The following is a 13,192-nucleotide window of genomic DNA, read 5'->3' as shown; positions in this document are numbered from 1 at the left end:
AGAAAGTTTCTAAATTGGATTGTGAACCAATCTTTTATCGTAAAAAGTATAAGAATTCTACACTTATTTTAACATTACCATGTAATTAATCGATTAAAATTCCGTATTCATTTATATAGAATTTTAGAATATTATTTTGTACTTTACTTTATAAAACGAGATGGAAAGTTTCCAAAAAGTGTATACCTTATCTAATGTCGCTTTTTATACTTTTCTACTTCTATTTTTCCCGTTCACAAGCTAGGCTGCTACTACAGTTGACTCATTTGCGGTGTAGAATCTCCTGTTCAAATCGAAACCAAATTTGGTTCTATTTCGGTATTTCTATTTCCTTCATTTTATTAGGGTACTAATATTTCTTCTCCATTTCTGCATAATTAGACACCATGATCTTCGAAACTGTCGGAGGAGCAGTTCTTTCAGCTTTTCTTCAAGTGCTGTTTGACAGATTAGCTTCTCGTCAGTTCATAGACCTTTTCCAGAGACGTAAATTTGATGAGACTCTCCTACAGAGGCTGAAGATAACATTGTTAACAATTAACGCGGTGCTCAGTGACGCAGAGGAGAAACAAATTACAAACTCATTTGTGAAAGAATGGGTTGATGAACTTAAAGATGCTGCATACCAGGCTGAGGATTTGCTGGATGACATAGATACGGTCGCTTCAGATTGTAAACAGGGTGCTCAACTTCAAGCTTGCAACAGTGATCAGGTACGGAGCAACATCTCTAATCTCAATGCACTTACTAAAGAGTTGGGATGTAGACTTGAGAAGATGACTTCAAGGCTAGAACATTTAGCAAAGCAGAAAGATGTTCTCGGTCTAAAAGAAATGAATCAAAATCTTGCGGCAAAGCACTCTCCAAAACTGCCAACAACGTCTCTGGTGGATGAATCTGAAATATTTGGTAGAGATGATGACAAAGAGCTGATTACCAGTAAATTGCTTTCAAGTTGTGTTAATAGGGAGGACAATGTGAAGGATATCCCTGTAATTGCAATAATTGGGATTGGTGGGGTTGGAAAGACAACCCTCGCTCAGCTTTTGTACAATGATTTAAGGGTGAAGAAACATTTTAGTCCAAGAATATGGACATATGTTTCTGAAGATTTTGATGTGTTCAAGGTGTCTAAAGCCATTTTAGATTCGGTGACTTCACGACATTGCAACATTACTGATCTAAATGTAATTCAGGTCAGATTAAAGGAGAGATTGACTAGAAAAAGATTTCTTCTTGTTTTAGATGATGTATGGAACGAGAATTTTATCAACTGGGATGTTCTCCAAACTTGCTTCAAAGCTGCCGCCAAGGGGAGTCGAATTATTGTGACAACTCGTAACCAAGGAGTTGCATTTACAATGCAGGCCGTTTTTACTCATCGTCTTCTACAATTATCTGACAAAGATTGCTGGTCAGTGTTTGCAAGACAGTTTAAAAATGAGGAAACCCACTTACGTTCAAACTTGAAGCTAATTGGTGAAGAGATAGCAAAAAAGTGCAAAGGCTTGCCTTTGGCTGCAAAAACATTAGGGAGTTTATTGCACTTTAAGACAGAACCCCATGAATGGTACAAAATTTTAAACAACAAAATATGGGATCTACCAATTGATAAGAGCAACATACTTCCTTCTTTGAGATTGAGTTACTTCTATCTCCCTTCGTCTCTAAAACGATGCTTTTCTTATTGTTCAATGTTTCCCAAAGGTTATGTATTTGAAAAGGAGAAGTTAATTTTGTTATGGATGGCAGAAGGCTTTTTGCGGCAGACAGAGGAAGGGCATGAGTACTTTGATGAACTATTATCAAGGTCATTTTTTCAACAATCAAGTGGTAATGAAGGACATTTCATTATGCATGATCTTGTTAATGAATTAGCTCAAGGTGGTAATGAAGGACATTTCATTATGCATGATCTTGTCAATGAATTAGCTCAATTTGCAGCAGGTGAATTTTGCTTCAAGCTCGAGAGAGATGAGCCACATTACATTCCTGAACGAGCTCGCCACTTTTCATATGGTAGGGACCAGCTTGATGCTCCTGAGAAGTTTGAAGCCTTGCATGAAGTAAAGTTTCTGAGAACCTTCCTACCATTGAGCTTACCATCAAATCATGGCAGATACTGTAACTTAAATAAAATGGTTATTGAAGCGCTGTTGCCAACAATGAGATGTTTGCGTGTGGTGTCCCTGTCTGATTATAGCATCACTAGTTTGCCTGATATTTTTTGCAAACTGCAACATTTACGCTACTTGGACTTATCTCGCAATTTATTTCTAACATTGCCAAAATCAGTATGTTATTTGCACAATTTGCAGACATTGATTTTGTCAAGATGTTCTAATCTCACACAGTTGCCAGCAGATATGCGACACTTGTCTAAATTATGTTATCTTGATGTGTCTGAAACCAGGTTGAGAGAGATGCCACCTGAATTTGGTAGATTAGATTGTCTTCAAACACTTTTGTTGTGGGCAACAAGAGTGGTTCTAGCATTAGCGAGTTGAGTGGGCTCTTGAATCTCCATGGAAAGCTTTCCATTTTACAACTGCAAAATGTTAGGAATGCTACAGCTGCTGAGAATGCAAAACTGAAGGATAAGAAGAATATTAAAGAGCTCGTTTTCAGGTGGGACTCTAACATTCATGATCTACAAGCAGAAACAGATGTCCTTGAGAAGTTATGTCCTCACAAAAATATAGAGAAACTTACCCTTGACAAGTACAACGGTGGAAAGTTTCCACTTTGGTTGGGGGATGTATCATTCTCTAACATGGTGTTCCTACATCTTAATGATTGCAAAAATTGTTCTTCTTTACCATCACTGGGGCAGCTATCATCTCTCAAAAAACTCCGTATTACAAATATGGAGAGGTTGGTAGGTGTTGGCTCTGAATTCTATGGAGTTGGTCCATCTTCTATAAACCCATTCAAATCTTTGTGTAGTTTGTGGTTTGAGGGCATGCCAAATTGGATGCACTGGTCATCTTTTGAGGTAGATGGTGGAGAATTTCCTTCACTCCAGGAGCTTCACATAAGGAGCTGTCAAAAACTGACGAGGGACCTGCCCAAGAACCTTCCTTTATTGAAATTACTGAGAATTGATGACTGTAGGGAATTAGATTTGGTATTTGAGGATACCATATTTTACACTGAGCTTCAGGAACTAATCATAAGGTGTAGCTGTGATTCTCTCACAAATTTCCCAATGGGCTTTTTCAACAAGCTTAAATCTCTTCATATACAGGATTGCAGGTATCTCAAATTTATGGAAGTTTCAGAGGATCTTCTTGTCCCAGAATTCAGATTTCTTCAAGAAGTGGAAGTTAGTCATTGTGATAATCTGGTATCCTTTCCTGGGACAGGGTTGCTCACTCCCAACGAGACAAAATTTTCAGTCTCGAATTGCAGGAATCTCATGTCAATGCCAGATGGTGTTTCTCTTCCAGCACTGCGTATATCTCGCTGTCCAAAGCTTCGGTTATTTCTAAATGGTGTTTTGGCCCCCAACTTACAATCTCAATAAAAAAATTGTGACCATCTCAGTCCCCAGAAAGAGGAGGGATGCTGGATGCCTGCCTCTCTCATATCTTTTTGATTCAGTTAGTTTGCAGTGCATGAAGTCTTGGATCTCAGTGTCCCTCTGTTCCTCCCATATCTTGAAAACCTGGAGATCAACAGCTGTGTTAGCCTTCTCTGCTTGTCACATGGGAGGCTGTCAAGCTCCCTTTCTTTTCTGCACATGTGTGAATGTTCTTTGCTGACAGCGCATTGCCAAAAGGAGCAAGGAGAAGATTGGCCCTAGATATGTCATGTCTGCAACATAGAAATCTGCAAATAAGTAATGCTATGTACTTTTCAAGACGGAAGATAATGGATGGAGGCAGAGAAAGGAACCCGTTTTCTATTCAGGTATATAGTTCATTTTAAATTCTGAGAGTACAATTAATAACTTAGTTTGCTGGTTTATAGTTATCAACTGTTGTTGGTGAAGTTAAATTTTTCTGCATTTCTAGTCCATGCAATGGCTTAAGAAATTCTTTTTCCCTTTTCTCTTATTTTCTACTCTTTTACTGGATATTCCTGTGTATACTTGCTAGTTGCTTGTATGAATAGAGAAACAGGTTTTGTTGAGAAGTTGGCCTAATAGATTCAATGGTTCATTTATTATCTGTTTACATTGATGATAGGGTATCTAATTTGTTGCCATCATGCAGAAGTGGTGTATTTTTATGGTGTAGTTTTGTATAATTGACTATTCTATTTGGTCCTCATTTTTCTTTGCATATGTTGCAGATAAAGTTGGGAACAGTTGATCTGAGTGAAGCTTAGATTGAATGGGTGATCAGACCATACATGAACACAACCAAGAAGAGGAGGTTCCTTGGGGATTGATAATCAGAGAATCGTTTCAGGCTTTATTCTTTGTGCAGGATTATGTTTCCTGAGTACTTTGAGGTGTTGGATTTAACATAATTTATAATAATTTTGATATGATATAGTTTACACATGGATTAATGTTACCACATTTCCATAACTATTTCCAAAATATCCGATAAGTATCACCCCTAAACCTTGCTGGTAAGTTTACTCTTTTTTGTTTAAATTAAATATAAAAACTAAACTTCAGATTACGTCTTTTTTGGTTCCGAGGAGATGGTCATTGCAATTTTATGTGGTTTTGTTGAAGTTTAGCTTGTAACTTTGCGTTGTGCTCTTTAGTTTTTGCTTTGGGGAGATATTCAGCTTGATGCAATCCCTGGTGTTTATAAGCTTCAGATAACTTGGAGCTTTTAAAAAGAAATTTAACAAATTCGAAGAAATGTAGGAACACTTTTGTTTACATTTAATCTTTTTGGTGAATGGAGTAGAATAAACAATTTTTTTTTCCTGGCTACAGAGATGTTTTCATGGTTGGGCATGTTGGAATATGAACACTTTTCGGTAATTGATGAAGAAAAGGCAATCAAGAAGGAAAGGCAAGTAAGAAGAAAAGGCAAACAAGAAGAAAAGGAATTTAAGTTTTAGGCAAATTTCTAGTTTAGGAATTTGTAATTGAAGAATATTTGTTTTCCTTTTACTTTGAGTTTTACTAAGAAAGAAGAATTGCTTTAGGACTTTATTTAAGTTAAAATAGGAGAATGATTTAAATTAGAAGAGTTCTATTAGGAATAGGAATATGAATCCTAGTAGAATAAGAATGTCTTATTTTACCTATAAATAAGGGAGTTAGAACCAATTCAAGGTAATGAGAGAGGAATAAGAGAAAGAGAAAATGTGAGGATACAAGGAGTTTTGATGTAAGGGTACTACGGGTATCGAGTAAATACCAAGGGGTATTAAACATCATAGGAACGGGATGTCCGCCTAAGTAAAGGTACTAGGTTGATGGTGTGATGAAATACTTGTATCGTATGCATATTATTATAGTGAAAACCCTCTCATCCGTGGATGTAGGCAAGTTATACCGAATCATGTAAAATACCATGTGCCTTTATATGTGTTGTTATTGCTATTACTTATTTTTTATGTTTTACTCCTCTGATTTTAACATGGTATCAGAGCAGATTCAGATTCAGATTCTTACCATGGTATCAGAGCAATTGGTTGCATTGCTGTCAGATTCTTAACATGGTATCGGAGCTTATTTTCTTAAGGGACCTACAGGAGAAAGGGCCTAAGGAAGATGAAGCAAAAATTACAGGGTGATGGTCTGCAAGAATGTCGGCGACAGGATTGACGAGAGAAAGCCATCGAGACTCCAACCAAAGGTGGAGATGAAACTTGGGGCCTATCAGAGCCAAACTATCCTCGACCCGACTCATGCCAAGCGCCTCAAGGGAGAGGTAGACAGGATGACCATGACGACAAAGGTGTCATCGAATTTGGGTGGGAGAGAGTGTCACACCGAGCGCCCGAAGCAGAAGAAGGTAGGCAGGGTGGTCAATTCCAAAATTCTCACATCGGGCAGGAAGAAGGTTCTTGAGAAGATGAACTTGAGGAAGAAAAGGAAAGACTCTAACACAGGTTGGAGATAAGAAGCCAGCACTAAGGGTGGTAGGCTGAAGAAAAAGAAGCCAACACTAAGGGTGGAAGGCTAAAGTTGTAGAAGAAACGAGGAGTAAGAGAATGAAGAACAAGCTGAAAAGATGAATTACCAAAAAGGTTCAAGGAGGACTGTTGGAATATGAACACTTTTTGGTAATTGATGAAGAAAAGGCAATCAAGAAGGAAAGGCAAGTAAGAAGAAAAGGCAAACAAGAAGAAAAGGAATTTAAGTTTTAGGCAAATTTCTAGTTTAGGAATTTGTAATTGAAGAATATTTGTTTTCCTTTTACTTTGAGTTTTACTAAGAAAGAAGAATTGCTTTAGGACTTTATTTAAGTTAAAATAGGAGAATGATTTAAATTAGAAGAGTTCTATTAAGAATAGGAATATGAATCCTAGTAGAATAAGAATGTCTTATTTTACCTATAAATAAGGGAGTTAGAACCAATTCAAGGTAATGAGAGAGGAATAAGAGAAAGAGAGAATGTGAGGATACAAGGGGTTTTGATGTAAGGGTACTACGGGTATCGAGTAAATACCAAGGGGTATTAAACACCATAGGAATGGGATGTCCGCCTAAGTAAAGGGGTTGATGGTGTGATGAAACACTTGTATCATATTCATATTATTATAGTGAAAACTCTCTCATCCGTAGATGTAAGCGAGTTATGCCGAACCACGTAAAATATTGTGTGCCTTTTTTTATGTTGTTATTGTTGTTCTTTATTTTTATGTTTTACTCCTCCGATTTTCAACATAGTATCAGAGAAGATTCAGATTCTTAACATGGTATCAGAGCAATTGGTTGCATTGTTGTCAGATTCTTAATAGGGCATAAATGATAATATGTTTCTCTTTCTTATTGCTGAAACTCAGTGCCGAAGAGTCATATTGATGATGAATATGCAAATGCAACGGAAAGAGATCCAAAATTTTTGCTGACTACGTCCCTGAATCCAAGTGCTCCTCTTGCACAATTTGTAAAGGTTAGCCTTGTGGTGTTGTATCTTTGATTAATATATATGCCGAGTCTAGCTATGCTTTTTGTTCGTATTGAGAATGTAAGTTTGTCTTGATCATCGGCTGTGTTCTTAATTGCCACTATTCCTGCAGGAATTGAAGTTTGTGTTCCCTAATGCACAGCGAATGAATCGTGGTTCCCAGGTTGGTCTTTAATTTATGCTTGTCCACTCTTCCCTTCTTTGACATGTGCATAGTAGATTCGAAGTCTTCATCTTTTTGTTTTGGTTCCTATTGATTTGAGTCATGGTTAATTATAATTTTCAGTCATACACATCGAATGTAGACCTTGTATATATTCATTTATGTTTATGAGAATATTGAAGCAAATCTTCCTTCTATGTGGGAGAATTAAAATACTACTGTGGAGCTCTTTCCTATGAGCTTTTAAGCTTTGTGGATTAATAGTTTCACAATGTGACATCACAGCCAATATAGTCAAGAATCCATCCTCATAATCCCTTCATATCATTAATTTGATTATGAGTTTGTCTGTGCATATTTTTTGTATCCATGTGACAAGTCCATTAATTTTGGTCATGCAAGGTAAGGGGCATCTTAAAGTTTAAATCCTATGATTGTCCTCCTTTTCTGAGCTTTTTATAAATTAGCATCTGAACATTCAGCTTTAAGCTAGGCTGCAAACAAATATAAATATGAGAAAATTTCTCAATTTTTTTCCTTGCAGGTTATATCTGAAATTATTGAAACTTGCCGCGCGCATGATTTTACTGATGTTGTGTTGGCTCATGAACATCGTGGTTTGCCAGATGGTTTAATTATAAGTCATCTACCTTTTGGCCCAACTGCCTACTTTGGATTACTCAACGTGGCAAGTATCCTTTCCCAGTTGGGGAAATAAAGTGTTTGCTGGAAAATCAACTGGATTGTGTGCATATTATGGTTGTGTTCACATTGTTACCACTTTTTGCACTTTCTTATTGGTATCACTTTACGTGTAATAGCATGCAACGTGTTAATAATAATGATTTACTCCTCTCAAAGAAGTACTGTGAAAATACTGTATTGGCATTACAGCAAGTTTTTCCTATTCTTTTTCTGGAAATCATCTAGGAATGACTGATTATATGTAGGAAAAATAATTGTAACTTGTGAGAAGGATTTTACTAATACTTGATTGTTATGTCATTCAGGAATTTCGTTTCATTTCGTGTTATTGTGTAAATTTGACAATCTTTATTGACATATTGAACTGATATTGCATCTATGGATCTATGTAAACATTGTCAGCTAGGTGAAAGAACAGCGAACATTCTAAAGCATTTATTTCCAGTGCCAAAGCCAGTTAACTAAACGCATTATCACTTTCTCTAATCAGTCTGACTATGTTTCTTTCAGGTTGGTTTGTAGCAGCATATTTCAAAAGTTGTTTGTCTTGACTGTATTTTGGTTGTTGAACTTTATTTCCTGAGTACTTTGAGGTGTTGGGTTTAACATAATTTATAAAAAATTTGTTGCTCACACCCTAATGTATGTAGCTAATATTCATGATTACATGGTCATATTATCTATAACTGAGTTGAAACAATAGTAGCTTACTGTAGAACCTTCCTTGACAAGCTCAAGGAATATCTTCATTAGATCGTGTTGAAAGGTGATATCATGCTGGAAATGCAGAAAGGTGGCAATTTTTTTTTGAACTGCAGCTGAAGTCTGTTGATCTCCCGTAAATTCATGCAGAAGCAGTTTTTATTTTGGTCACTGTGTTGGTTGATTCATTGACATGATTGGTTGTTTTAGGTTTGGTTTAGTGTTGTTTCTCACTTGCTTGTACGTGTTTTAGCAGGTGGAGTTAATTTAAATTTGAATTTTGAAATGTAATTAGTTGAAACAGTGACGTTGGGCGTGATATTTTTACCCCTGTTTTTTGAATAAAAAACAGAGCATTATTGCAGACTGGTTTCTCTTTCGTTTTGTTTTTTCTGTTTCGTTTGCATGCAAAACTATCAAATGGTATCAGAGCTTTAATTGATCTTAGAGAGCCTGATAATTAATCTTCTTTCTTCTTACTTTCAACCCAGTTTCGTCACTCTCTTCGTAAAAAAAAAAAACTCAAAATTTTTTTTTCAGTTTCAATGGCACAACCTCCAGTCTCTCTCACACCAGTCTTTAGGCGATCAATACCACATGTGGCAGTCAAGATGAAGGCATCTTCGTGGACAGGGTCTGTGGCAGTACGTGGAAGAGAACCGTCAACTGCCTCCCTTGGGACCAATCCCACCTGAATCAAATCAGGATGCATGAAGAAGAGGCTGCCAAAGCACCGAGAGCTCTCTCTCATATTCATGCAGCAATGACTGACCTTGTATTCACAAGATCAGGCGTATGAAACACCAAAGGAAGCATGGGATAAGTTGAGAGAAGAGTATACGGTAGTGATACAACAAGGGGCATGCAGGTGTTGAATCTAAGAAGAGAATTTGAGTTGCTGAAATGCAAGAAACTGAGGAGGTAAGGGAGTACGTTGATAGATTAATGAGTGTAGTAATAAAATTGATTGCTTGGGGTGAATTGACGGATAGAAGAATTGTGGAGAAAGTGTTAGGAAGCTACCTGAAAGGTTTGAGGCTAAAATCTCCTCTCTTGAGGATTCTAAAGACTTGACTCAAATAACTCTAACTGAGCTGGTCATTCTTTACAAGCCAAGAACAAATAAGGCTTTTAAGGGGGAAGACGCAGGTGAAGGTGCTATGGTTGCAACACATAAGGGAAAGTTGTGTGCATGCTGGAACAAAAGAAATGCAGGAGATAAGAAAGGGAAAGAGAAAGTTAATGCTTAGTGGAATAAACATGGTGGGGTAAAAGAGTATCCACCGTGTTCCCACTGCAAGAAGAAGGGACACTCAGAAAAACGGTGTTGGTTCAGACAGGAATTCAGTGTAGAGCCTGCAAACAATTCGGCCATATAGAGAGGTTTGCAAAAATAAAGGGGAATCCCTCAGCAGCAAGCTCGGATGGTTGAAGATTTGCAGCAAGGGCAGGAAGTGAGCAGTTATTTGTGGCATCCTGCGGGTTTACCTCATCATGCAATGAAACCTGGTTGATTGATAGTGGATGCACAAGTCATATGACTCCAAACTTGCAAAGTTTCACCAGCCTGGACATGGCTTTTCAATCAAAGTCAAGATAGGGAATGGAGAATTGTGGATGTTAAAGGGAGAGGTGATGTGGCTGTGCAAACTCAATCAGGTACTAAGCTGATTTCTGATGTGCTTTATGTTCGAATTAAATCAAAGTTTACTTAGTGTAGGACAAATGTTAGAAGAAAATATGTCCTACATTTTCAGGATCAATCTTGTAAGATATTAGAAGTGAGGGTAGTGAACTCATGAGAGTTAGAATGATGGGAAAAAGTTTTCCCATTGACTAGAAAAATTCAGAATTCAGGCTCTAGTGCTAAGCTAGATGAGTGAAATATGGCACCAGCGTTTTGGCCATTATCACTATCATGGTTCAAGCAAGCTCAGACCAAAAGATGGTTCTAAACTGCCCGAAATGATAAAGTAAACACCATGTGTCATGCTGTCATCTTGGCAAGCTAAGTAGACATCCTTTCCCGTGAACCAAGTTGGAGAGCTCCAGAAAAACTCCAACTCATTCACACAGACGTATGTGGCCCTTGCAAACACTTCCTTGAATGGGAGTTGTTATTTTGTATTGTCATTGATGATAAAACTAGAATGTGTTGGGTGTATTCTTGAAGCAAAAAAACGAAGTTGCTGGAGTTTTGGAAGGTTTAAACAGTTGGTTGAAACCAAAATGGTTTGAGTATCAAAATGGTGAGGAGTGACAATGGAGTGAGTACAAATCAAAAGAGTTTGAAACAATCTGCATAGAGGCAGGAATCAAGCATCAATTCAGCAGTCCTTATACTCCACAACAGAATGGGTAAGTGTGAGAAGGAATAGAACCGTTGTGGAGATGGGAAGAGCATGTTGGCTGGAAGAAACTGTCGAAAAGTTTTGGGCAGAAGCTGTAAACACTGCGGGTTATTACTGAATAGGCTCCCACAAAATCCTTGATCAACCAAACTCCCTATGAAGCTTGGTATGGGATCAAACCTGTGTGGATCATTTAAGGGTCTTTGGCCGCACTTGTTATGTATTGGTTCCAACAGCCAAGAGGAAGAAGCTGGATGACAAAGAACTATAGGCATTTTCATTGATATAGTAATAATTCCAAGGCTGTAGAGTGTATAATCCAGAAACCAAAAAGATACATGTCACTGCGATAAAGGGTTGATGAGAAAGTGTTTGGAATTGGGAAGAGAACAAAGTTGATAAAGAAGAAAGTCCACGGCAGATTGATGGGTTGGTGATGAAGCTGCTGAAGAAGAAGAGCTCCCGGTTAGAGGGACTCGTTCATGGTGAGGTTATGAGAGGTGTAATTGCCACACTTGAACCAACTAACTTCTCTGAAGCAGCAAAGTCTGAAGCTTGGAGAGTTGCTATGCAGGAGGAGTTGGCAATGATAGAAAAAAATCGACCTGGAAACTTGTGGACAGACCAAGGGATAGAAATGTGATTCAAGTCAAGTGGATCTTCAAGAAGAAATATAGTCCGATGGTTCAGTACTAAGCACAAAGCAAGGTTGGTGTCAGGGGTTTGCTAAGATATGGAATTGATTTTCATGATACATTCGCACCGGTAGCAAGGCTTGACACAATTAGGTTGTTACTTGCTCTGCGGCTCAATTAGGTTGGAAAATATTCCAACTGGAGTCAAGTCTGCGTTTTAAATGGATGGCTCAATGAAGAGATCTATGTTGCGAACCGGATGGGTACCAAGTTCAAGGCCAGGAGAATAAAGTGTATCTTTTAAGAAAGGCCTTGTATGGCCTAAAACAGGCTCCTAGAGCCTGGTACAGCAGGATCAATGAATACTTGAGTAGCTTGGGTTACTTGAGAAGTCCCAATGAACATACACATATATGTAAGAAACGTGGAGGGCGAATTGATCATGTTTCACTGTATGTTGATGACCTTCTCATCATCGGCAGCAGTCCAGTAAGGTGGATGAATTTAAGGAAGCAATGAATTGTGAGTTTGAAATGACAGATCTCGGGATAATGTCTTTTCTGGGTATGGAAATTAATCAAACTTCAAGTGGGATATTGTCAATCAGAGGAGGTATGCTGTGGATGTTCTTAAACGGTTTGGCATGGATAATGCAAGCCTGTCAATACACCTCGGTGCTACTCAGAAATTGAGCAAAGAGACGGGCTGTCAGGGTGGATGAGAGTTTGTACAGAAGCTTAATAGGTTGCTTGCTGTATTAACAGCAACCAGGCCTGACTTAATGTATGCTACAAGTCTCTCTCCAGGTTTATGACTAATCCAAGTGAAAATCACTTCAGGGCAGCAAGAGGGTGCAGATATATAAAGATAATCCTGGACTTGGTGTGTGGTTCAGAAATTGAAAGTTTTCAGCTTGTGGGATATTCGGACAGTGATGGGCTGGATCAATAGATGAAATGAAGAGTACATCCGGGTATGTATTTTCTTAAATTCTGGTGCTGTGTGTTGGCGTCCAAAGGCAAGCAACGGTAGCTCAATCAACAGCAGAAGCTGAAACATTCTGCTGCTGCTGCCGTGAACCAGCCATTTGGCTTAGGAAGATTTTGATGATCTTAACCAAACCCAGAGACAGCCTACTGTAATTTCTGTGACAATCTGTCTACAGTTTCTATGGCCAAAAATCAGTTAATATGGCTGTACAAAGCATATCAAGATAAAGTACCATGCAGTAAGGGAAGTTGTGCAAGATATGAAGTTGAGTTGATACACTGCCGGGGAGAAGAACAGGTCGCTGATATTTGACTAAGCCGTTGTCCAAAGCCAAGTTTGAATCTTCAGTTCAGACTTGGTGTTTCCAGAAATGTATCAAGGAGGAGTGTTGAAAGGTGATATCATGCTGGAAATGTAGAAAGGTGGCAATTTTTTGAACTGCAGCTGAAGTCTGTTGATCTCCCGTAAATTCATGCAGAAGCAGTTTTTATTTTGGTCACTGTGTTGGTTGATTCATTGACATGATTGGTTGTTTTAGGTTTGGTTTAGTGTTGTTTCTCACTTGCTTGTACGTGTTTTAGCAGGTGGAGTTAATTT

The 13,192-nt window shown here is 38.1% G+C and overlaps 1 protein-coding gene and 1 pseudogene across 1 annotated transcript; both read left to right on the top strand.

Moving 5' to 3' along the window:
• The first annotated feature begins 386 nt into the window (after nucleotides 1–386).
• Nucleotides 387–4,332, top strand: LOC116143557 (putative disease resistance RPP13-like protein 1). The gene is made up of 4 exons (XM_031429008.1): nucleotides 387–2,294; nucleotides 2,444–3,480; nucleotides 3,768–3,912; nucleotides 4,297–4,332. The coding sequence occupies exons 1-4, from the start codon at nucleotides 387–389 to the stop codon at nucleotides 4,330–4,332; spliced, it is 3,126 nt and encodes a 1,041-aa protein (XP_031284868.1).
• Nucleotides 4,333–5,708: 1,376 nt separating this feature from the next.
• LOC116143556 lies at nucleotides 5,709–11,613 on the top strand (annotated as a pseudogene).
• Nucleotides 11,614–13,192: the final 1,579 nt, after the last annotated feature.

Source organism: Pistacia vera, unplaced genomic scaffold (assembly GCF_008641045.1).
Source record: "Pistacia vera cultivar Batoury unplaced genomic scaffold, PisVer_v2 Contig430, whole genome shotgun sequence".
In the NCBI taxonomy this organism is placed as follows: domain Eukaryota; kingdom Viridiplantae; phylum Streptophyta; class Magnoliopsida; order Sapindales; family Anacardiaceae; genus Pistacia; species Pistacia vera.
This window is presented reverse-complemented; position numbering and strand designations above follow the sequence as displayed.

Bases quoted from the DNA above. Each gene is read 5' to 3' on its own strand.
- LOC116143557 (XM_031429008.1), top strand. From the start codon at position 387: ATGATCTTCGAAACTGTCGGAGGAGCAGTTCTTTCAGCTTTTCTTCAA. The intron at 3,481-3,767 runs GTTATTTCTAAA...CTTTGCTGACAG, and splicing joins TCTCGCTGTCCAAAGCTTCG to CGCATTGCCAAAAGGAGCAA. The intron at 3,913-4,296 runs GTATATAGTTCA...CATATGTTGCAG, and splicing joins GGAACCCGTTTTCTATTCAG to ATAAAGTTGGGAACAGTTGA.